The 26,523-nt window shown below is 42.2% G+C and overlaps 1 protein-coding gene across 3 annotated transcripts in view; it reads right to left on the minus strand.

Moving 5' to 3' along the window:
* WASF2 (WASP family member 2) overlaps nucleotides 1-26,523 on the minus strand; it is a 56,971-nt gene that overhangs the window by 15,763 nt on the left and 14,685 nt on the right. For 2 of the 3 annotated variants that reach the window (XM_089479562.1, XM_089479561.1), the window contains 3 exons: nucleotides 11,184-11,337; nucleotides 6,223-6,357; nucleotides 624-777 (listed from right to left, as the gene is read on the minus strand). In XM_089479562.1, the coding sequence (XP_089335688.1) occupies nucleotides 624-777; nucleotides 6,223-6,357; nucleotides 11,184-11,313 (419 nt within the window). In that variant the 5' untranslated portion in view covers nucleotides 11,314-11,337. Of the gene's footprint in view, nucleotides 1-623; nucleotides 778-6,222; nucleotides 6,358-11,183; nucleotides 11,338-24,348; nucleotides 24,567-26,523 lie in introns of all 3 variants that reach the window. The other variant, XM_089479560.1, reaches the window with a different exon arrangement.

A 26,523-nucleotide genomic window follows, 5' to 3' on the forward strand; every position in this document is an offset into this window, starting at 1 on the left:
GTCTAGTGCAAGAGGAAAAGGATCAAACGTTTCCACCTTATCCTACGCTAGGGTAGGCACCTACTGTGTCCTCATGATGTAGCAGGAAATATTTTTGCCACAGTGCATATAGCAACTACTTTGTAGCACAACCACATCTGAACAAAGACAGCTGTTTCAGCTATCTGTAATTATGTTTTACCAGTTCAAAGACAGTTACTTGTGTGGTCCAAGGAAATATGTGTATTCTGAGATTTATCCTCTCCTGAACCATACCTGATATCTTACAGGAGGACAAGTGCAGCTAAATGGTCAGTACAGCATAAACTACTACTTTTTTCTTTGTCCTAAACCACTTGCCAAGTGCCCTATGAGCCTAAGCCCTACTATTGTGAGATAAAAGTCTGTTCTCATCTCATCTTGCACTTTTACAAACCTGTATCATGGTGCCTTTCCCACCTTCCCCCATAATCTTTTCTCCCTACTACAAAGGCCAAAATATTTCAGCTTGTCTTTGTACGGAAAGCATTCCAACTCCCTGATTGTATGAGGTTGTCTTATCGGCTAGCTGACCACTCAGCAGCATGACTTTAAGAACTAAATGGGCAACCTTCCTGCTTAGTTACCAATACAAGGTGTGTTACCTGTAGGAAGAAAGGTTGTTCAGAGGTGGTGGCATATTACAAACGCTGTATGTTTCAAGAACAGGCACAGGTAGAGAGTCTCTGTCAAAGAGTTTTTGGTCCTGAATTGTAGAACTTTTGAAGGCTTTCCTGGTGTTGATACCTTGCAGGGACACTTAAAGGGACAGAAAGGAAAAAGGAAACTGAGATGTCAGCTCAGACCAAAAGCTTGCATTTGCCCTGTTAATATCTTTAATGCACTCAGCAGTTACAACACAAATCCTTTTGCCATATTTATAAAGAAACTTTTCAAGACAAAAGTCTTTTCTCAAAATAATCTGATGCTGTATTTCAACCCTGTTTACTAGAAAGATAATCAAATAGCAACAGCAAGCAATGACAAGTACATTTCTATACCACTTATCAGTGAACTTAAGGCCTCCCTAAGTGGTTTATATCTGTAAGCTAATTGCCCCCAACAAGCTGGGTATTCATTTTAGCGACCTCAGAAGGATGCAAGGCTGAGTCGACCCTGAGCCCTGGCGGGGACTGAATTCTCAATCATGTGGTTTGTGAGTGACTGGCTGCAGTATAGGCATTTAACCACTGTGCTACCAGGGCTCTTGCCCAAATGCCCATTAGCCTGTGTATGTGTATGCTGGCTTAAGAACCAGACTGCTTTGAAATTTTATCTTGTAGCTACAGCAGAATGCTGTTCAAAAAAAAAACAGAACATAAAGATGGGACAGAACCTGCTTAAGAAACTGTTTGGAAAATTTTTTGGCTAGCAATATATGTCAGTCAAAATATTTTTTCAGGAAAATATTGAACAAAATCACCATCACGTTTTATCAATTGATCAAATAATAATCTAATATTTAAAACATTAACCATGACAGAAACTTATGACTGTGACAAATATGACTGACTGTCTTTAAAACATCTCAGGAACCCAATCAAGTCCAAAGTCTTATAAAATCTTCAGTACACAGTAATCATAACAGGTACTGATAATTACAACTCTTGGGCATCAGTAACATGTCATTCTGAAAACAGCTGGTGTTTTTGTCTTCCTCAGCTTTGTGCTCATCTTCCTTCTTGACAATCCTGGCCAATAACCACCATAGCCAATGGCTGGGAATTAGGGGATTGTAATACAAAACATCTGAGGGAATCAAGTGGGGAAAGGTGGCTGAATGAGAAGAGGGGACAGAAACTCCCTGAAGGAACCTACAAGTAATGAGTTCATGCTCCTGAATTAGGTAGTGAGCAAAGGGTTGCCACTTTTGCCATTACCTCTAGATGACTATTAGATTGTCAGGAAATGACATTGGTGTGGCCACTAGGGGGAGGTGTTGTGCAGATAATTTACAGTTCCAGTGGCAGCTAATGTGTCAGCATTCAAACAGGGCATCATCAGAATGTTGATCTGTCAACTGTCACTGAGGGAGAAGAGAGACAGTTGGTGCCTCAGAGAGTAGGCTGTGTCTGTTACTGAGAGGCAGTGAGATGGTTGTGTGTTAATGTGACTGCCTCAGAGGTTGTGTTATTGTTGGTTGGTGTAAATAGTGTGCATTAGAGACGGATGTCCAATACACTGTGTATATCTATGTTGTAAATACTGCAAAGGAAGATTAAAGCCCTCGTTTAGAGTGAAGACTTGTAAGAGTCGTTATTAGTTGAAGACATCTTCACAGATTCCTTCTTCTTGGCGTCCTGTCGACGTGGTTGAACTCTGCAGGTGGTAGTGGTGGACACTGCGCGTCATTTCCATAGGTCCCAACAAGGGTTATGGGAGCAGCACATGAGCCGCAACAAGGGTTACGGGCCCAGTAGCCACGTGGGCAATGCTAGAGAAGCTGTGGGAGATCTAGTTCTGCAACTGGTGAGCTGTGGCTTATTGGAGGGCTGAAGAGAAAAAGTCCTGAAGAGAAATGAGTTTAAGTGTGTCTACTCACGGACTCTGCTCTTATCAGTCTGTTTGGTGTGTTTGTTTGCATCTGTTCAAGTCGCCGACTCAGAGCAACATGGAAATGGCCATCAGATTTGAAAAATTAAATGACAAAAATTATTTTTCCTGGAAAGTCTACATGAAGGCTTTGTTGATAAAGCAGGACTTATGGGACTATGTAAAGAAACAGCCAGACCTGGATGACGAAGACGAGTTAGCTGGTGACGAAAAGGCTACAGCAGCAATTGTTTTAGCTGTAGAGCCAAACCAACTGAATCACATCAGAAATAAGAAGTCAGCGTTTGATGTGTGGAAAGCACTGGAAGGCGTTAATCAGCCAGCTGGAGCCTTGTCTAAGATGCTCTGTAGCAGAAAGTTATACTGCTGCAAGCAACAGGAAGGTGAATCTGTGCTTGTGCATTTAAAGAAAATGCAGGACAACTTTGCAGAGTGCAGTGAGCGTGGCATTCAAATAGAGGAATCCCAGAAAGCCTACATACTTCTGAGTAGTCTAAACAATGATTGGGAATGTCTAATGTATAACCTTCAGGGAGTAGCTGAAGCTGATTTGAATGTGGACCTTGTTGCATCAAGGATCCTGGAAGAAGTACAGAGGAGAGACTCTGAGGAGAGCTTCAAGGGAGCGACCAGTTGGAGACGACAACCAACCAACCAACCAACCTACGTCCTTGCCCGAGGAGGGGAGTGCTGCTGTCTGCAGGACACTGAGATGTTATTCCTGTGGAGAGACCGGGCATCTGAGAAAGAACTGTCCGAAGGTCTCTGCGGCAAAGAAAGGACAGACTTCATATAAGAAGAAGCCCCAGAATGGGAGGGGGATTGCTACTTCTGTGGAGGGAGTTGTGAGTGGGAAAAAGAACCAGTCTGTCTGGATTTTGGACAATGGGTGTTCTCACCACATGACCCCTAACAGGGATGAACTACAGAGCCCAACGCCAGCACCACTGGACACTGTTGTGTTTGCAGATGGTGACTCTGGCAATGTAGAAGTACAAGGGTCTGTGTTAATCCCAGGTTTGAAAAAGGTTTTTCATAATGTACTGTGTGCACCAGAACTGCTAAATAACCTTGTAAGTGTATCTTCTCTTACCTCTGATGGGTATGAGATCCTTTTCAAAGGGAATGAAGGGATTGTATCCAAAGAGGGGGTAGTGTGTGGTAAAGCTGTAAAGAAAAACCATATTTACCACGTGGTGGCACAGGGGCAGTGTGGGAATGTAACAAATAAGCCACTGCATGATGGTTGTGTACATTACTTCCATCGAGTTATGGGCCATATAAGTTTCAAAGGTTTGAGAAACTTGGAAAAGATATGCCCAGAGTTCAGGGTAGAGAACTGTAATAGTTACCTTGACTGTGCTGTGTGTAAGAAGGTAAAAGTCAAGGCTTATCCTGTAGCAAAGGTGAGCAAATGCGTAACCCAAAGGCCTTTTCAGGTGGTACACGCAGACTTGTCAGGGCCACATCAAGTAAAGAGTGTAGGGGGTAACAAGTTTACTTTACTGATTGTGGACAGGCATACCCGGTTTTCTTATGTTGCAATGCTCAAAACCAAAAGTGAGGCTGCTGATACTATCAAGAAGTGGGTGAATTTCATTGAGAGGGAGTTTCCCTACAAAGTGGGCACTTTTGTGACGGATAGAGGTGGGGAATTCCTCTGTAACAAATTACAGCAATGGTTTGGGCGGAAGGGAATCCAGCATAAGACCACGAATCCTGGTTGTCCTGCAGAAGATGGTTTAGCTGAACACAGGATAGGAATGATTAATCAAATCAGGGACTGTATGCTGGAGGATTCTGGAGCACCGGCTAGTTTGTGGGGAGAAGCCACAAGAACGGCTTGCCACATTGTAAATAGGTCATGGTGCAGTGTAATTAATCAAACCCCATATAAGCTGTTATATGGCAGAGCACCCAACCTAAAATACTTGAGAGTATTTGGCCAGTATGCCTCAGTGTACATTCCTTCTCAGTTCAGGAAAAAGAATGAGCCCAAGAGCCAAAGGCTGCGTTTTATGGGCTATGAAGGGAAAAAGTACAGGTTCCTAATGGATGGGAACAGGATTTTGTATTCCAGGAGTGCTAGATTTGAAGCCCATGCTGGATGGGAAAAAGTGTATCCAAATCAAGATGTTTTTGTTAAGTTTAAAAGCATTGGTGTTAACACAAACTCTGGAAATGGAGGGGTACAAGCATCCAGGGATGTGAAGGATAAGGAACTAGTCACTTCACATCAGCCTAGTGATTCACATCAACAAGGCACTTTGGAGGAGCCTAGCACTTCAGTGGACACACAAACACAGGAGGTTAAGCCAGATGGCCAGCCTAGCACCTCCAGGGAACATAGAAGTACACAGACCTCACCCATCACTACTAGAGAGAGTGAGAAAGTGCCATCTGCAGATGCAGAGGTGCAGACAAGTAGTGAAAGTAAGGGCGATAGGGGGTGTACAGAGATTATTCCACGAAGGACTCAACGAGTCAGGAAACCACCAGAAAGGTTTGTGGTGCAAGAGGCACGAGCTTGCACTGATGTGGTGGGTGAAGGAACAGGTGTGATAAAACAGCCTGGAGACTTGCAGTCAAAACTAAAGAAGGAGACTGTAAAGAAAGAACAGATTGAGGTTCAGGAGCAAGACACTCAGGCCAGGGTTAGTGGCAGTGACACTGAGGGTGGTCAAGGAACGTTTCTGATACCTATGAGGTCTCAGAAGGGCAAGTTCTTTGTAGTGAAGCAAGCACAGGTCTCTTCAGTGATAGCAGTCGAGAGATCTGTGAACACCCAGGAGGAGCTCAGGGAGACATGCACTGAGCAGGAGGGGTGGAAGAGATCCAGGAGATCAAGTAATGTGTGGAACGGGAAGGTTCATGGAAACACACATGGAACTAGGGTAAATGACACATGGGACACACCACATATCATTTGGAGGGGATTGTCAGGAAATGACATTGGTGTGACCACTAGGGGGAGGTGTTGTGCAGATAATTTACAGTTCCAGTGGCAGCTAATGTGTCGGCATTCAAACAGGGCATCATCGGAATGTTCTCAACTGTCACTGAGCAAGAAGAGAGACAGTTGGTGCCTCAGAGAGTAGGCTGTGTCTGTTACTGAGAGGCAGTGAGATGATTGTGTGTTAATGTAACTGCCTCAGAGGTTGTGTTATTGTTGGTTGGTGTAAATAGTGTGCATTAGAGACAGATGTCCAATACACTGTGTATATCTATGTTGTAAATACTGCAAAGGAAGATTAAAGCCCTCGTTTAGAGTGAAGACTTGTAAGAGTCGTTATTAGTTGAAGACATCTTCACAGATTCCTTCTTCTTGGCGTCCTGTCGACGTGGTTGAACTCTGCAGATGGTAGTGGTGGACACTGCGTGTCATTTCCATAGGTCCCAACAAGGGTTATGGGAGCCACAACATAGATAACCCTTCCTTACATTATGCATTAATACGGTAAGGAAGCACATATACAAAGACATCCTTGACGAAGTGTAACATCCAACACGTGCTTGTCAAATAATGGGTGGCCTACTGACAGGTGTCCCAACCCAATTTTTAAGTTCATTCCAAAACAATAAGCCCTTATTAGCTGCTGTAGTGGCCCTTCAGCACAGCTGGCCCAAACATACACAGTTTTGCTCCATTACCTTCTTCTTCTTTGGGATCCAACTGAGTGACTTTGACCTGAAGGCGGTCGACTCTCTCGACTAGAGAGCTCACTCGAAATGCAAAAGTGTTCGCCTGAGTAAAAAGCTCTCCAAATATGTCCTCTGCAAATTTACCTGAAAAGGAAGAAAAGGTAACAGAGCATTACACTTCTCAAAATTTCCCCCTCCCCACATCATTAACAACCTCGCATGATCTTTTTGTTGATTATATTTTGCAGTGTATTAAAGGCAGTAATTAGCAGAGGTGTTTTATTTAAATTTTATGTACATAAAATAGATGTGACAAGTCTTTATATATAAATATTCACATTGCTATTATGAAGAGGAGGAAGTGACTGGAAGAGATGCTTTTGCTCTCATAATTGAGACATCAGTAACAAGATCTTCCTGAAGAAAACTGATGAACCCATCAGGGTAGATATGAACCTTCCAGGGCATTTTAAAAGATAACAAATCTAAGGAAAGCAGCTGTGAACCAAAATGACTATGGAATATTTTTAAAAGCATTAAGTCTACTTCATCTTGTGGGTCCACCACCTCTTTTTCTTCTTAACTGATCTGCTGGACAGACAATTACAGCTACATTCTCTAGAAATACTGTAAAAGGGACTGGTAGACTAAGCTTGATGGATCTACCTTGTTTTTCACAACAACTTGGATGCACACCAGCTCAAGGAAAGTGCAAAACAGTGGCTCAGGAATAAAATGTGGAACTGTAGAACAAGCTGTGCCCTTGGAAGTCCACCAGCTAAACAATCTGCACTAAACCTAGGTTGACACATAGGCCCCATATAGACAGGCCAAAATAAAACTGCTTCAGGTCACTTTGGAAGTATGCTGTTTAAATGATGCATGCGTCCTAAGAGTCCAGAAGCTGTGACAAAGCCACAATCCAGTCCTAAAGACTGGAGCGCAGCTTTGGCACAGCTTCCAGATTCTTAAACACGCATGCATCATTTAAACAGCATACCTCAAAAGTGACCCGAAGCAGCTTTATTCTGGCCTGTCTGTAAGGGGCCATAGATACTTTTACACAGGTACTCTTGCCTTTCAGCATTCTTGGAATAAGCAAATTAATTCAGGAGAGGAAAGTGAGAAAAGTGATTCCAAAGCTGAAAATAATGCCTCCACCTAAACACCAGCTAAAGTCTAGGCTTCTTGCTAAGATGTTTATAGGTGGCTGAAGGGGGGGGGGGGGGGAGTCTAGGGATTACCCATTTTAAAATTTATTAAATTCAAAACGAAAGAATGTTCAAATTGCCACTGGGACCTGAGAAGCCTAAAAACTTATCAGTAATTCTAAGAAGCAGAGGGAAAATACACAAGTAAACCATTCAGGATTTGTTTAGAGCAGGGTGCAAAAAATGTAGCCCTCGAACCCAGATTGTTGACCTGAACCTCTGCAGACCAACCTTTCACTCAAACATGACAGATTATGTTATATCAGAAAGGTATGACATTAAGAAAAGGGAAATGCACTGAAGCAAGAGGGCAGATTCCCACCTAAACTGAGTTCCAAGTCTAATTATATGTCTGGTGGGGGGCGGGATGAAAGGAAGGATACAGAGGTGAACATGTATTTATTATTCACATAATTCTCTGAAGACAACCATTTGGATCTCTGGTTTAGTTTAATCATGTCAACACCATCAGCAGGAAAGATAACAAACTGACTGCAGCTGCTTTTTCTAAGGATCCCAGATTTTGGAAATATGATTGTTTCAAATCCATAAAATAAAAATGATTTCATATTATTATTAGCATGTACATTCCTGTTGCCAATTCCTATAAACAGCTTTATGGAAGATACGGTTTTATATTTTCTCTCAAATATTTTAATACAGACACATCTTACGCATAAAGGTGTATTATAGTTTGACTTTCATTAAAGGAACACATTCTTGAATACCAAACAAGAAAAGAGAGGGGGGGGGGATGGAAGAGAGATATTTGATGAACATATAGCAGAACATTTAAAGCTATATCAAATCAGACCACCAGTCCATTCTGTCCCAGTATCAGGTACTATGAATGGCAGTAGATCTTCCAAGACTTCAGACAAAGATCTCTTCTAGTCACTTGACCGCTGATTCTTTAACTGGAGATATTTGGGCCTGCAACCATCTGCACATATAGCATGTGCCCTTACATTGAAATATGGCCCCATGCCTACTTAAAAATATGCCTTAATTCCACCTTTAAGGAACTGCACTGTTCTGTTTATACCACTGGTCAGCCAAATACTTATTTCAAGCCAGTTCACCATTTTATCTATATCTATATATCTCTGCAAGTGTTTCTTGTTTGTATCTGCACTCCACATTATAGGTATGATCAAGACTGCTAGCATTATTCAGAGGTAGGCAACTTCTTGCCATTCAAATTTTTTTTTACTATAGCTCCCAATAATGCCTGACTACAAGATATCTGATGGGAATTATGGGAATTCTAGTCCAAAATAACCTAAAAACTCTAGGACTGACTATCCTTGGCCTGGTTCCATGCATGTGAAGCTGGGAGTACAACCAAGTAAGGCTATTTCTTTAATGAAAGGAAATTATCCAGGCGATCTTTTCAAATTCTGCACTGCAGAAATTATGCTTCCTTGTGGTGTAATTCTGCCCCTTCCATTGATTTTAAGAGGTATGCCTCTGATTAATTGCAACACCTGCTCTTGCAATTGACACACATTTTATTTTCCTATGGCCTCTATACAGTATACCCATGAGAACTCAGCTATCCTTGGGGAAGCCGAAGGGAATTCTATCTTTGTCAGCTTCCTAGACAATCTCCTATTATCTAGAAAGAAGTGGATAAGTACACTGATTTCTAGCCATGATACAGTGCACCAACTGACGCATGGGCAACACATTTTCTAATTGCCTAAGAAGCCAAAAATCATAAGGGTTGTTGACTACACAGTTTCTTTTTTGATAGAAAGGGCACATAAATAATTGCAACAGACTGTCATAACATATTTCAGGTGGCTTCTCATTCATTCACTTATAATTTTGGAGGATTCATTGCAGCATGACAATAAGATGCCTTCCAAAATCGTTCAAGAAAAACAGGATAGATAGAAGCTTTAACTGTGTCCTCACCAACTCTTTGATGTAATAGATGCTGCAGGCCAGAAAGAAGCAGAAGATCCATTCGCTTCCCTAAAACTGTTTCTCCTTGTTCCCTCAGAAAGCATGCAGGCTTCAAGAACATGCTCCTTTCAACAAGTTTGAACATACATCAGTACTGAGATTACTATGTTGTTATGATGCAATCTGCTTCCAACTGTCCAGAATTTAACATCTGCTTATGTACAAGACTGGCTCATGTACATCTTTGTTCAGCAGGCAGAAGCACTACTACTCTGTTCAAACTGGCTGGAGGGAGTAGTAAGAAAGCAACATAAAACATGCATAGTTACCAAAACTCCTCACTGGGTTATCATGGCCATTACCAGAGTCTGTAAATATCTCAATAGTCTCTTTTTCTATTATTTTCCTTTTCCCTTCTCTCAATCTCGTTCCCATTAAAACCAAAGTGTAACAAGCTATCTCTATCAAGTATAAAACTGCTATACAAGGAATTGAGAGGAAGTAGAATTTGATATACTTTTAGTTAAACATGTAAAAAAAAAAACTTAAGAACATGTTGTAGTTCAAACTTTATCTCACTTTGAATGACAGTTGCCTCAGGAGAAATATGTGCATGTATATTCTCCCTAGAAAACTCTAGGCCCCAAGCACAACTCTATGGTCAAATGATATTTACAGGAACTCTGCTGTTAAATGTTGTTAAGTCTGGCTTCAACCTATGGTGACCCTATGAATCAGAGACCTCCAAGATACCTTGTTATTAACAGCCCTGGAAAATCAGAACTGTTGCTTCCTTGATTGAGTCAATCCACCTGCAATGTGGCCTTCCTCTTTTCCCACTGCCTTCCACTTCCAAACTTACAGAAATTTCCTTCCTTCCTATGTATCTACTGTCCAGATCGTGGGGGATTTGCTAGGGCCAATCATAGGAAGTATTAAGCAATCTGAAGCAGCCTAGTGAATTTCTGGCTCTCCTGGCCTGAGCCCAGATTAGTTCTTCTCTAGAATAGAGTGAATGTACTTATACAGTTGAAATAGGACTATGATATGAATTAGCTTAATGTCTATATGGCATTGACAAGGCATCTGTTTCTTACTGATCAAAAGGAAAAAAACCATAATCGAATAGAATAAAATATAAAAAAGCAAACTTGCAGGACTCTCAGGCTGGGGATTTGATTCATCAAAAACAGCGAAGGCAGTCATTTCTCACAAATGTAGAATATGCAACAGTCATTTTAGAACTAAAATGTCTAAATGGCTCATATGCTTGTATATTTTGTATGAAGGACTGCAATATCAGTGTGAGGAGGGTTATGTGCCATAAATCTGTACCAGGGCCAAATAAAATAAAATAAAATATAAGACTTTCCATGAAAACACCTAATACCAAAGGCAATATCAGGGCATTTCTTTTGTGCAGTACAGTCTCTTTATGGTTCAAGTCACCATATTGCTGCATCTTTAATGAGAGGATTCTGAAAAACTAGTATGATCACACAGGATATTGAAAACATAACTTATGATTGATAATAAGCTCTATATACTAGAGAGTCTCAAGTCCAGATCTTCTATATGAAGGTCATTCAAGAAGCCTGCCATGTCCTAATTCCATTTGTGCATTTGCTGCAGTTGTTTTGGGCACTCTCCAAAAACACTCACTTACACTTACTACAACAAGGCAAGGCAATGGCAGAAGGAAGAAATCATTGTTCGCTAACGTTGTGACCAGGAAGATCTTTTCATGCTATCCATGGAAGACAGATGGGGGAGAAATAGGAACAGAAGAGAGAGAAAGAAGCCCAAGAGCTCCTGAGGCAGAGCTCAAAAGTCTGCTATAGTACTCACTCAGGCTGCCCAGCTGTCGAATGACATTTGCCAGAGTGATGTTGGTCACACATTCCAGCTCATTGCGAACATTGGGCAATGTCTGACGGCACAGGTGCCTTGGCTCAATGTTTCTTGTTACTAATGGCATGGTGGACCAGCTTCAAGCGGTGTTCTGAAAGAGAAAAAAAAAAATCCCCAAACAGAAAAAGAATTAGTCAGCCACAGATACAAACAACACCAGAGGCACACTATTCATCTTCTGCTCAGAAATCAGTTTTATCTAAGCCATCAAATTCCTATCGTCCAACCCCCAAACCTGTCAACACACCAAACACTTTCAAAATATAGTACAAATCATAGAATCATAGTTGGAAGAGATCACAAAGGCCATCTATCTCCCCCACCATGCAGGAACTCACAATCAAAACACCCCCAACAGATGGCCACCCAGCCTCTGTTTAAAAACTTCCACAGGAGGAGACTCCACCACACTCCAAGAGAGTGTGTTCCAGCTGAACAGCTCTTATTATCAGGAAGTTCCTCCTAATGTTGAGGTGGAATCTCTTTGCCTGTAGTCTGCATCCATTGTTCCAGGTCCTATTCTCTAGAGCAGCAGAAAACAAGATTCCTCCACCCTCAACGTGACATCCCTTCAAAAATTTAAACAGGACTATCATATCACCTCTTAACTGCCTCTTCTCCAGGCTAAACATACCCAACTCCTTTTTGAATTGTGGTGCCCAGAACTGGACACAGTATTCCAAGTGAGGCCTGACCAAAGCAGAATAGAGTGGCGCTATTACTTCCCTTGATCCAGACACTATACTTCTATTGATAGCTTCTTTTCTTTTTCCAGGTCCAACAATAAAAGCATACTATTTTAAGACTTATTGAGAGAAGCCAAAGCTGCATCTGCACTGCAGAAATAATGCAGTTTGACATTATTTTAACTGCTATGGCTGAATTCTATGGAATTCTGGGAATTGTAGTTTTGCGAGATATTTAGCCTTCACTGTCAGAGAGCTCTGGTGCCACAAGAAACAACAATTCCCAGAATTCCATCACATTGAGCCATGGCAGTTAAAGCAATGTCAAACTGCATTGTTTCTACAGTGCAGATGCAGCCATAAACATACAAATTACTATTTATAATGTAAAAGTAGTCTTCACTTTCCTTCACCACCACGACCCCCTCCCCCGAGCCAAAAAGGATTATTTCTTTCCGAGAACTTAAAAGCACTGGTGAAGAAGAGAGACATGTTTTTATGAGAGATCCAAATAGTAAAAATAAAGAACACTGCAATTTGTTGATTAATTTCTTGGGAGGAAGTGGGAGGAGCCCTCTCCTAGGCCAGACAGTGAACTGCTCTGTTGGAGGAGACAGCTGTCTTATGACAAACACTCTGATCTGCTGTGGATGGGATGGAAAAAAATAAATAAAAGCAGCAAGCTGACAGCTTGGGGAACATGGCTTCCTGTCAGCAACTGCAACAACCAAGAATCATGGAGGGTTTTTTTTTTAAGTCAGCTGTTTGTGCTTGACTTAGAACCACCCTTTTATAGTCTCTGTGGCAGCTGGCAGCTTATCTCTGAGGTCCAGGAGTCATTCCTGGATGCTTTTCTATCAGAGTGTTAAGGGACTCAAGCTGATATTAGCTTTTGCTAATTACCTCCCAAGCCAAAAATCTGAATTTCCAAATGTGACCTGGCACTGCAGAGGAGTTCAAGATCTGGAGGGCACAGAACAGCATCCAAGGTTTTATGTGTAACATAATGTTACAAAAACCTCAAGAAATTAATAGCCCGAGCCATGAGAAGTCAGAAAATCTTGACAGGAATACATTCACCTCTTAATGGAACTTGTTGTGCCTGGGTACTGCAGAGGTCCCACCATTTGCTATATCAATAATCACAGCAACCAGTAAAGATAAAACTAAGTGGTATTTTAACAAATAATTTGTTGTACTTCTCAGTGTTCAAACTGGTCTTTCACTCATCCTAATGCCAATTCTGCAAAGTATTTTTTTTAAACAGGTGGAAAACAGATGAAAAAAATTGCTCTTTCTTAAGCCTGGTTCTACAATGAATTGTACCTCAGAGCAGCTTTTTTGGGTATGGTTTTTCCTTCACAGATCTGTCTCTATGCAGAAAGGATTTCACATTTGTAACGTCTCTAAAATAATACTCATTTGGCTGTCGTGGCCACTTAGCTATTACAAATTTCCATTCTTGGTGAAAAGCAGAACTACACAACATGATGAGAATAGCAACCTTGTAGTGAGTTGTCCTCTGTAATGTACAGGATCACATGCCCAATGTTAGAAAGTTATCACCCTGTAAGTGTTTCCACATATATGCTTCACATACTGGCTGCCAGGCGAAAGGCAGAAGGAAATGGACACTGCATGGTTCAGAGTAATATAAATATTAGAACAGTTTTCAAAGAAGCAGTCGTGTTAGTCTCTTGTAGCATAAAGAGGAGAAAGAGGGAATGAAAAAAGATAATGTGGCAGCCCGTTTAAAACGGTCTTTTATTTTCGCATGAGCTTTCATGGATATAAACCCATTTCTTTGGAGGCAGCACTTGATAATGCATCTGAACAAGTGGGTTTATATCCATAAAGCTCATGTGAAAATAAAACCCAGTTAATCTTAAAGGTGCTGCTGCATTTCTTTGACCCTCATTTTTATAAATATTAAGAGAGGTGGGCATTGCATCTGCGGCAACAGCTTTGCACAGTGCTTAACAAGCAGGATCCACATTTGATTTTAATTATTTTCCCCTTCCATCACATCAAGAGTGGAAACTGCAGTCCTTCAGCTGCAGTTGGGCTGCAAGTCCAATTAGCCTTACCCAGCATAGCCAATGGTCAGGAATGCTGAGAATTGCAACTACCATCTGGTAGACTGCACAACTTCCACTCCTGCATCATATCTAAAGTTACATCTACAACTCATATCTTTAGGAACTAAAGACCCAGAATTTCAACAACACTGGACACATGCAAACTAGCTGAGCTTCACTAAGTTGTTGCTAGACATACTTTGAAGCTACCAAAGAATTCTTTGGAAGTGAATGGTGGGATAGCAATCAAATAATCGATTATAAACAAACAGCAAAATGAAATATGCACTAAACCTCAGACGTTCAAGAGTTACTAGACAATAAATACAAACACTTTGTAGTATCCCTCTACTTTTATTTTAGTTCAGTAACAAGAATAAATGAAAAGTATGCACATCTGTAGGTAGGACCCAGATAGGTTCTAATACTGAATTTATGAGATCACTTGAGTCGACATTTCACATAGGTAAAACCGTGTTGCACATCCAACACAGTAAAGAACCAAAACACATAGCGCTAAATTATGAAGAAAAGCGACAATAGCTAATAGCTGACAAGACACGCCACAGTGACTACTTGAAGTCCTATGGAGTGGCAAAGAACTCGTTCTATGCTGTACGCATTGCATCTGCAGTCTCGTCCAGCGGAGCTGTTCGGGATGGTAAAAGAGTTGACCCAACTATCTCCCACCCAGAACCCTCTTTTAGAACCAACAAAAGCCTGCTGTGATGCATTTAATGACTTTTTTGCAGATAAAATCTCTCAGATAAGGACTGATCTGGACGCAGGCATTATAACAGAAACAATCAGAGAGGTATCCAGTGACTCCGCAGACTATGTTAAACTGGATGAATTTGAGTTTCTAAATACCAATGAAGTGGACAAGCTTCTTACACTTCCAAGAAGGAGGACGACTTGCCCTTTCGACCCTTGCCCATCATGGCTGACCATCCAAGGAGGTGATGCGATAAAAACATTGCTTCAAATCATAATAATTTCAGGGAGGGAAAATTTCCGGAAAAACTTAAACAAGCAGTGGTTAAGCCGCTTTTGAAAAAAACCCTCCCTTGACCCCCTGATTCGACATAACTATAAACCGGTCTCCCTCTTACCATTCTTGGAAAAGGTGATCGAGAGGGCAGTTGCCACCCAACTCCAAGCTGTCTTGGATGAAGCAGATTATCTAGACCCATTTTAAACTGGCTTTAGGGCAGAATACGGAGTTGAGACAGCCATGGTTGCCTTAGTTTAGGATCTCCGTCTGGGCATCGACAGGGGAAGTGTGACCCTGTTGGTGCTCTTGGACATCTCAGCGGCCTTCGATACCATTGACCACAGTATCCTTCTGGAATGCCTGAGAGAGTTAGGTATCGGGGGCATTGCACTCCAGTGGCTCTGCTCCTACCTCTCAGGCAGATTCCAGATGGTGATGCTGGGGGACAGCTGCTCCTCAAAAAGAGAGCTGACATCTGGCGTCCCTCAGGGCGCCATTCTGTCCCCCATGCTGTTTAACATTTACATGAAGCCGCTGGGAGAGATCATCCGAACTTCAGGACCATCTTCCTACCATAAACATACTCATGGGGAAAAATATGGGCTATGATACAAAAAAATCCAGTATCTTTTCCAGTTTGGTGCTAGTAGCATATGCAAGAAAACCCCCCAAAACAAAACAAAACAAAACAAAACAAAAACCCCAAAACAAAACAAAAAAAACTGTGCAGGCAAATATATAGTCCATTTACCATCACAAGAGGCAGAGTGGGAGTATCCTAAAATCAGCCTAAGATTATGTTCCCTTTATACGCTCTTTACATAAATACATAAACAAGAATGATAAAAATGCAAAGGAGGGGAAAGGGAAATGTTAAAAAAAAGAAAAAGAGAAGAGATGCAAATAATACAAGGAAGCAGAAGTGCTAACATACGTACACAGTGAAGTAAGGGAGAGGAGAAAAGATAATAATTTCCCCAACTGCCACACAGAGATAGCACTAGCTCAGCTTTGCTCCATGGAAAACGAGGAGGGAGATTTCTTTGTTCTTGCTTTCAGACTTACATTTTTTACTGTACAGTTTCCTACTAACATATCTGCCAGTATGGCATTAACAAGGAAAGGCAACAACAGAACTCTTGGTCAACTGCATACAAGCATCCTCCCATAAAATGACCTGTAGTCACAGAATACACGATGGAAGGACTTTGCCAGTGGCATGCATCTTAACTCCTGAGCCAACGACTGGCTTTCTGCACTATAACAAGAGGCCACACCTCAAGTTATATGTTGATGTAATAATCCCCAGTGACAGCTATTTTAAGCTTCAGAAAGCAGAAATGGCCAAGCTGTTGTCCATGAAGTTTACATACATGGCTGACTGTCTATTTCTAGCATTTCTGAACCACCATGATGGAGGCTGAAGAGTCCCTCTTGTATACAATGTGAACATGACAGACTGTGCTGAGAGAAGCATCACACTGTTGACCTGCAGAATTCAACGATATAGCCATGTCATTCTGACTTACAGATTATTAATATTAAAAAAAAAACCTTCTTGTTACCAAGATGTTCTTAAGGAACACAGCTTAAAGCAGATCTAAATAACTCAGAAAGCCTCTGGGGCACATTATACTTATGCAAGAGCATTTAAGGATAAAACCACATCTGCAAGCATGTACACATAACCACATACACATAAACCAGACCACTATTCCGTGACTACCAAAAATCACAGATTCTCACTGAAAAGACCTCATATGAAAAATCATTTGATAACAAACTGCTGAGATCCTGTTATCCCTACTTAAAAGCCATCAGTGAACACTGAAAAGAAGAAAGTCAATATATACCCCACCCTTTCCTAACATAACTGTAAGAAAAACCTCACATGAGAAATTTCTGGAGGAAAGCAGAAGCCTGTTTCATCACTGATATTTATGGGGAAAGGGAATACATATAAGTTACTACTATCAGTCCTTTTCTGTGATGTTATTTTTTAGACATCCCCTCCCGCCGGTGTGGAAAAAAAAATTTAACAGAACAGCCACAATGGGCTGCTATTAATGTCAAACCAACCTTCCTCACTCACTGTGAAAGGTTTTGGGGAATCTAATTCTAAACAATGATCGAGTGACTCTAGTAGCTTCTTACTCTGAACACTGAAGGTAGGAGTTCCAACAATAAACAACACCTATCCACCCCTTTTTACAAGCCAGTACCAAGACGTGACACAGAATGAGGCTCTAAAGCACTGTGTCCTCAGGGTCAGTTTCAAATAATGCCTAACATTGGATTATACATACCAGAGGTTTCAGAAAAAAGGGAGAAAAAGTGATAAACAAAATACCCACCAGGCTACTGAACTAGAAGATTTCATTTCAATCAGCCCACACAAACCAACTGTTCCTTCCACTATCTTAGGGCACTTGGCCTTTTGAGCTTTCAAGCTCCTCTCAGCAGTCAACAGTTTCTCAGCAAGAGGCTAGCTTATGTAATTCTGAGATTCAGGACAAAAATGAAAATGAAAATGAAAAGGCATGCATCAATGAAATGTTTTTTAAAGGAAGTTCAGCAAAACGTTCTGCTGAGAGATGAGAGCAACATTCACAGCCACAGCCTCCAGGATACCAAAAATTCTGGGAACTGTAGAGATCAGTTCAAGAGAGGAGCCTCAGCCATTAATGCTGGACCAATAATTATGAAGTGGATGTCACATGATGCCATACAATATTCTTTTCAACATGTAATAAGCACCTAATCCCTCCTAAAAATACAATTATCATATAGTTTTCTGTTATTAACAGCCCAGCTATAGCTAGTAGCCAAATAATAATTAGCAGGAAAGGGCAACCACAGGTTTTTGACAGGTTTCTCTCTCTCTTTTTAAAATAATTTTATTAATAAAATTACAAATAGACATACAATAATAATAATAATAATAATAATTTGTTTTATTTATATACCGCTATTCCAAAGATCATAGTGGTGAACAGCAAGTAAGCTAATTAGCAAGTAAGCTAATTTGCCCCCAACAGTCTGGGTACTCATTTTAGCTCCCTCCTCGGAAGGATGCAAGCCTGAGTCGAGCTTGGGCCCTTTTGCTAGTCTTGAACTCGCAACCTTGTGGTTTCGAGTGAATGGCTGTACAGGCATTTAACCACAGCGCCACCAGGGCTCCAACAGACATATCTCACCATACCACTTCACAACATATAACAAACAACTACATAAACCATAAAAACATAAAACGTAGAACAGATGCTAAACTTATTCAAACTCTATTTTGTCATTATCTATTCGTCTACTTCCAATCTTCATTATTTCATCTTTATCATAATACATTTCTACCCAATTTCCTAGGATTTTCCTGTACCTATAAATGAAAATTCTGTATATTTATGTTGGTTTTACAGTGCTAATATTAGATTGTCAAGAGTTGAAAGAGGTTTTATGCAGGAATATGCACTCCTAAATTACTTTCCTTCTCATAACAAGTTATTTATATGTGGCCTTTACCCTACTGTCCTACAGGATTTACTAACCCCAAAAAGCCGAGGTCAAAGCAAGATTCACTCAGTTAAATGGACTTCATATGCAGCACTAGGAAAATCATGGTCTATTATTCTCATCTTCATATTTACAAACTAAGAGGCATTTTGTTCCAGCCCAATGAAAATCTTTAAAAATTGCTTATTTGAATAATCAATAGGTAACAATTTCATGGCTTTCATTCTTTTCTTACTTCTTTTTAAAATACACTTTTTGGCAAAGACTAACAACAATTGAATCAAAATAGTATGCATATCACTGAAAAATCACAGAATGTTTATTTTTTTCACAGATGTGTACATTATGAAACCAACTTCTGAAAATATTTGTACTGCCATTCTGGTATTTTCATAAACATTTCTAGTACTAGCCTGAGGAAAGAGGCTCCTCCCTCCCCAACTGTCATCTTTCGGCCTCTGAGGGAGAGAGAAGGCTGGCCCAGTACCATCAGGGGCTAGCCTGAAGAAAGAGGCTCCTCCCTCCCCAACTGTCATCTTTCAGCCTCTGAGGGAGAGAGAAGGCTGGCCCAGTACCATCAGGGGCTAGCCTGAAGAAAGAGGCTCCTCCCTCCCCAACTGTCATCTTTCGGCCTCTGAGGGAGAGAGAAGGCTGGCCCAGTACCATCAGGGGCTAGCCTGAAGAAAGAGGCTCCTCCCTCCCCAACTGTCATCTTTCGGCCTCTGAGGGAGAGAGAAGGCTGGCCCAGTACCATCAGGGGCTAGCCTGAAGAAAGAGGCTCCTCCCTCCCCAACTGTCATCTTTCAGCCTCTGAGGGAGAGAGTAGGCTGGCCCAGTTCCATCAGGGACTAGCCTGAAGAAAGAGGCTCCTCCCTCCCCAACTGTCATCTTTCGGCCTCTGAGGGAGAGAGAAGGCTGGCCCAGTACCATCAGGGGCTAGCCTGAAGAAAGAGGCTCCTCCCTCCCCAACTGTCATCTTTCAGCCTCTGAGGGAGAGAGAAGGCTGGCCCAGTACCATCAGGGGCTAGCCTGAAGAAAGAGGCTCCTCCCTCCCCAACTGTCATCTTTCAGCCTCTGAGGGAGAGAGAAGGCTGGCCCAGTACCATCAGGGGCTAGCCTGAAGAAAGAGGCTCCTCCCTCCCCAACTGTCATCTTTCGGCCTCTGAGGGAGAGAGAAGGCTGGCCCAGTACCATCAGGGGCTAGCCTGAAGAAAGAGGCTCCTCCCTCCCCAACTGTCATCTTTCGGCCTCTGAGGGAGGGAGAAGGCTGGCCCAGTACCATCAGGGGCTAGCCTGAAGAAAGAGGCTCCTCCCTCCCCAACTGTCATCTTTCGGCCTCTGAGGGAGAGAGAAGGCTGGCCCAGTACCATCAGGGGCTAGCCTGAAGAAAGAGGCTCCTCCCTCCCCAACTGTCATCTTTCGGCCTCTGAGGGAGAGAGAAGGCTGGCCCAGTACCATCAGGGACTAGCCTGAAGAAAGAGGCTCTTCCCTCCCTGTCATCTTTCGGCCTCTGAGGGAGAGAGTAGGCTGGCCCAGTTCCACCAGGGGCTAGCCTGAAGAAGAAGAGCCCTCCCTCCAGTCCATCTGCCTTGGTCCAGGCCTCAGAGGGAGAGAATAATGCTGGACCTGATTCCCTCCCTCCCTCACCATTCCCTTCTCCTTTTGTGTTGTGTCTTTTAGATTGTAAGCCTGTGGGCAGGGAACTGTCTGTTATCCCCTCTATTGTAAACCGCTCGGATTCCCAGTGATTGGGCGGTATATAAATAAAACCTATTATTATTATTATTATTATTATTATTACTTTTTTCTGATGTTAAATATTAACATACATCTATATGCTGAAATGTGAACTGTGTGATGCTTTGAAATGTTGTTGGACTACAACTATGCTGGCTGGTGTTGTTAGGAACTGCAATCCAACAACTTCAGGAAGACTACTCAAGAAATGCCATAAAGAAATGAAACTACACTTACTTTGAGGGACAAATAAGGCGAGAAGTGCAGACATGGAACATATATGGCATGACGAATATCCATCTGTCATTTTGGGACAACCTGTAATGGTAACCTTTCAGTTTTTTCAATAACAGAAAATGCTCTCTGTGATTTACATGTTCCCCATTTTTTGCTACTTTCCAAGGGATTGCACTTTTCCCCTTCAAATATAGCATAACTCAGCTTTATATATGATAGGCTAGCATTTATATATGCTACTGTACTGATGGTAGCCTGTTTAACAAGCCGCTTGAGGGCTCGCACCAAGACTCTAAACTATCTAGTCCATGAGCTGCTTTTTGCTGACAATGCTGCCCTCGTTGCCCATACGGAAGCAGCTCTGCAGCACCTCACATCTTGCTTTGCTACAGCTGCAGAGCTCTTTGGGCTGGAAGTCAGTCTGAAGAAAATGGAAGTCCTCTACCAGCCGGCACCTCAGGAAGAACACTACCATCCTCACGTCACTGTAGGCAAATCTGTGCTTAAGTCCGTCCAGTGGTTCACTTACCTGGGAAGCATCATCGCCTCAGACGACAACATTGATAAAGAGATTGATCACATACTAGCAAAGGCATATAGTGCATTCGGAAGGCTTCACAAGAGTCTGGAGTAACAAACACTTGAGACGAAGCACAAAAATCAGTGTGTATAGAGCCACTGTACTGTCTATTCTCCTCTACAGGTCTGAAACATGGGTCACCTATCGCCAACACCTATGACTCCTCAAACGCTTTCATCAGCGCTGTTTACGCACAATTCTAAATATACACTGGACTGACTATGAGACAAATGTTGCTGTCCTTGAGCAAGCAGGGATCACCAACATTGAGGCCATACTACTGAGGACGCAGCTGCGCTGGGCAGGACACGTTTCTAGGATGAAGGACCGTCGCCTCCCAAAAATAGTATTCTATGGTGAACTCACCACAGGTCAGCTTAAGAGGGGCGCTCCAAAGAAGAGATACAAGGACTCCCTGAAACAACATCTCAGGCTTGGCCAAATTGATCACCAACAATGGTCTGCCCTGGCCTCGCATCGGGAGGCATGGAGACGCACTATCCACGATGCTGCAGCCTTTTTTGAAAGCTCACGCCGAATGAGTCTCGAAGAGAAACGACAACGCAGAAAGAACCACAACCCAGAAACATCACCCAAGGAGACATTCTGCTGTGCTTCCTGCAACCGGACTTGTTTATCTCAAATTGGCCTTTTTAGTCATCAACACGCTTGTAGAAAGCACGGGATGAATCCTTCCTGAATCTTCATTTGCGAAGAAAAGCCAGAGAGATATGATAGGCTAATCAAAGTGAACTGTTATATGAGTGCTAAATAGTAATATATATATATATATATACACACACACACACACACACACACACACACACACACATCCCGCCTCTTCCGTTTGGGGATCGAGGCGGGTAACAAGAGTTTATACGATACACAATATAAAAACAATAAAACCCACAAAACCCTGACCAAACTCTCCCTCCCAAACTATAAAATTAACATAAAACATGATTAAAAACATATAACAATACTACAAGATTATTCTACAAACCGCAAATGACAAGGAGATATAGTAAGGAGGACTGATAGAATCGGTTCTGGGCGGTTATCACTCAGGGAAGGCCTGCCAGAAGAGAAAGGTTTTTGTCACTTTTTAAAAAGCCTCCAATGAGGATAATTGGTGAATCTCTTCCAGCAGGTCATTCCAAGCTTTAGGAGCCGTAGCAGAAAAAGACCTCCAGGAGGTCACTGCCAATATGGTCTTTTTTGGATGTAAAAAATTATTCCTGGAGGAACGGAGTGTATGGGAAGGATTATATGGGAGGAGGCGTTCCTTCAAAATAATAATAATAATAATAATAATAATAATAATAATAGGATTTATTTATATGCCGCCCAATCACTGGGAATACGGGCAGCTTACAACAGAGGAGATAATAAGACGGTTCCCTGCCCTCAGGCTTACAATCCAAAAAGACACGACACAAAAGGAGAAGGGAATGGTGGGTGGGGAGGGAATCAGGTCCAGCATTCTTCTCTCCCTCTGAGACCAAGGCAGATGGATTGGAGGGAGGGCTCTTCTTCTTCAGGCTAGCCCTGATGGAGCTGGGCCTGCCTGGTCAACTCCCTCGCAGGCCAGAGGATGGCAGTTTTGGAGGGAGGAGTCTCTTCCTTCAGGCTAGCTCTGATGGAGCTGGGCCTGCCTGGTCAACTCCCTCGCAAGTAGACTGGACCCAGGCCATGTAGGGCTTTGTAGGTAATAACAAACACCTTGTACTGTGCCCAGAAGGTAATAGGCAGCCAGTGTAATGACTTTAGAATAGGTGTAATTCAGTCAAACCTAGATTTTCTGGTGACCAGTCTGGCTGCCATGTTTTGTATCAACTCAAGCTTCCAGACATGGCACAAGGGTTGCCCCATGTAGAACGCATTGCAGAAATCAAGACGAGAGGTTTCCAGGACATGTACAACTGTTTCTAGGTCCCGCTGCTCCAGATAGGGGTACAACTGGAGTATCAGTCGAATCTGATAACAGGCGCTCCTGGCTGTTGCGTCAATCTGAGAGGACAGATGAAGTGACGAATCCAGGAGCACCCCCAAGCTGCAGACGCAGTCCTTCAGGAGAAGTGTGACCCCATTTAGGACTGGTGAACATATCTCCATATCCGAGTTGGGTTTACCTATCGCAAGTACCTCCGTTTTGTTTTGATTCAACTTAAGTCTATTTTCCCTCATCCAATCCATTACCGACCTCAGGCAGTCATTCAGAGGAGAGATGTCCTCCCTGGTCACTGAAACAGTCCAAGACATAGAGAAATAGATTTGGGTGTCATCAGCATACTGATAACACCCCGCTCCATGTCTCCAGATGATCTTGCCCAGCGGCTTTGTGTAAATGTTGAATAGCATTGGCGACAGTATCGCGCCTTGAGGGACGCCCAAACTGAGCTCCCTCTTGATCGAACAACTGTCGCCAAGCGACACCATCTGGAACGTGCCTGAGATAGGACCGGAACGACTGCAAAGCAGTGCCTCCAATTCCTAGTTCCCTCAGGTGTTCCAGAAGGATACCATGGTCTATGGTATCAAAAGTTGCTGAGATGTCCAAGAGCACCAACAGGGCCACACTTCCCCTGTCAATGCACCGACGGAGATCATCGACCAAGGCAACCAGGGCAGTTTCAACTCCGTATCCCAACCTGAAGCCAGTTTGAAATGGATCAAGATAATCGGTGTCATCCAAGACTGCCTGGAGCTGGTTTGCACCAACTGACTTATTCCCTACATACCAGCACAACCATATAGTCAGAGCATTTTAGCCAGAGAAATGGGGCTATGGTTGAGGAGACAAGTTGTTTTTTTGTAATATATTTTTATTCACAGAGTTGTTATCAATACTGCTTCTCAAGTTATAAAAGAGGAAACTAGCAATAACAGTCCCAATTACATCTCATAAATGCTGCTGACTCCAAAGTATATGAAGATAAGACACACTGCTAACTGGTGAATTATTACAGGTTTTTCTACCTCTGCATCTACTGTGACCAGATGTTCCAGTGCAACATCAAACAGGGAAGTGAATCTAGTCTTTGAGTTAACTAGATATATCAATGCAATTCTGCTTCACTAGAAACTGAAGCCACTTTTTGCAATCTGGATTTACAAATTACCAGTGATTATTCAGCAGTATTCCCAAGAACAGCATTTCAGTGGTGCATCTGACTGGCAAGGACACTCTCTTCTATTCCACAATACTGGAAAGACAAAAACAGAGGATGCAAAGTATATGGAACCAAATACTGCATGGCTGGAATCCTGTAATAATTACCTGGAAGTAGATTCAATAGGGCTTTACTGCAATTTACTGTAAAGCAGCCAGCTTTAAGATTATATCATCAGCCTTCCAGAATCAATGAAAAAGCCATATTCAAATCTCTTTCAGTATAAGTGATCTCCATGCCACAGGTGCAGACTACTGCACAGGACTGCTGTACCTAGAATGACTCATCCTTAATCCAGCATATGCCTTCAGAAATGCAGCACCAGCTGTAAAGAGATTTTTAAAGTAAGTAAATGATCACTTGTCTGGGATAAAAAAGAATTTTAAACTTAAATTTTAAAAAATAACAAAACCTTCAGGTGACTACAAAAACAAGCTTTCTGTAAATTGCTTCCTTTCTTTTTCCAGGCTCAACAATATTCCATTAAATTACCAAACTCTATGTTGGTGAGTATGCATGACATATAGCTTTTTTTGCAGACAGATCCCCCATTTGTAAATTGTTCACTTGCTTTCATTTGTGTAGAGCTATTATATTGCTTTTTTCACCACTGAAACATTCTGTATTTTCTACATGCAGCTGGCTCTCCACATTTGCGACTTTTATTTTTGTGGATTTGATTATTTGCATTTTTGATTAAGATGTTGTCTCTAGGAATCTCTAGGTCCTCCAGTGCAACTCTGTCAGAAGTTGACCAGAGTTGTGCTGGAGAACCTAGGAGGTCCTAGAGAAAACATTTCTCTGGGCATTTGTAGGTCTTCTGGCATGATTGTATCATCAACCTCTTGCAGATGTTGACCACAGAGTTGCACTGGAGGACTTGGAGATTCCTAGAGAGATGTTCTCTCAGGTAGAAAGAATAGTGGGGGGTTTTATTTGTAGTTTTTCCACATTCACAGGGGTTCTTCACCTCTAACCCCAGCAAATGTGGATGGACCACTGTACTTAAAATTTAAATGAGCTAGAGCTAGATTAAAAAATACAGTCAGCCCTCCAGATTTAACATTTGTGGATTTGATTATTTGCTAGTTTCACCATGCTTTCTCATCCGCCTGCAACCCAGAAGAGTGAGAGCACTCTCGGCAGTAGGGGGGGAAAGCCCAGGATGGGAGAAGTTTGGAAGGATGCCATCTTTCTTTTCCTTCTCCTCCTCTGCCTGCTCCTCTTTCTCCTGTCCTGGGTTTTTTTCTCTCTCCTGGCAGGCGGGGGAAAAGCCAAGCCCAGGAACGGAGCAGTTTGGAAGTGTGTGCATGCTCCTCCTCTGTCCTGGACTCCCCTCCCATATTCACATTTTTCCCACTTTCATGGGAAGTCTTGTGCCCCTAACCCCTGCTAATGTCAAGGGCAGACTATAATGAGTTACACCCCTACACAGAGAGAAGCAAATGTAGCTTTCTTTTACATAACTTACCCTTCTCTTCACAATGTTTTAAACCAGCAATAATTATCTGCTGGTAAACTCCAGGACAATATGCTCCAAACTGTCATGTACACAAGTCCCTAGAAGCTATCATCTTTCTTACTCTTAATTCAGATTTTAAATTATGCACTGCTCTTTTAACAGCAATTCTAAATGACTGAAATAAAGCAGCCTCTTTCACAACAGCTCAGCAGCTCTTTCAGTTTCAACTTATGGCTTGTTAATTATATCCCAGTACTGAATGCCCCCACACTTCAGTTTGTTGCACTTAGGGAATACTAGAAAGATAAGTCTTTTCTTAATTATTAAATGTAAATAGCTCATTAACTATAATCAAATTACTTTAATTGTAAGAAAAGGAAGTCATTACATTATGTACACGCATTCTTGCCTGAATAGATTTAATATTTTAAATTAATCACTGCTGCATTCATATTAAGTCAACCTTTGACGTTATAAAAGCGACGGCAGCCAATTTCTTTTTAAAAATTTTTTACAGATAGTTCATTCTTTAAAGGTATTACAGTTGGCCCGTCCCTTCCATGGGCTTGCCTTCTGCGGACTTGAGCTCATGCAGAAGGCAAGCCCAAATAAAAACAATGGGGCGCGCGCCTAGGGTGCGCACCACAGCATGCCGTGCCACGGGAGCTCACCCAATTATAGTTAGTGGGATTTAAACATACGCTCAATTCCCCTTATGCAGGGGTGTCTGGAATGGATTCCCCACGTAAGGGGCAGGCCAACTGTATTTGCAGAACCATCTCAGACATTTGAACTACCCCTCCCCACCCGGGGAATGCAG

Source organism: Sceloporus occidentalis, unplaced genomic scaffold, assembly GCF_023333645.1.
Source record: "Sceloporus occidentalis isolate IW3139 unplaced genomic scaffold, rSceOcc1.0.p SCAF_13, whole genome shotgun sequence".
In the NCBI taxonomy this organism is placed as follows: Eukaryota; Metazoa; Chordata; class Lepidosauria; order Squamata; family Phrynosomatidae; genus Sceloporus; species Sceloporus occidentalis.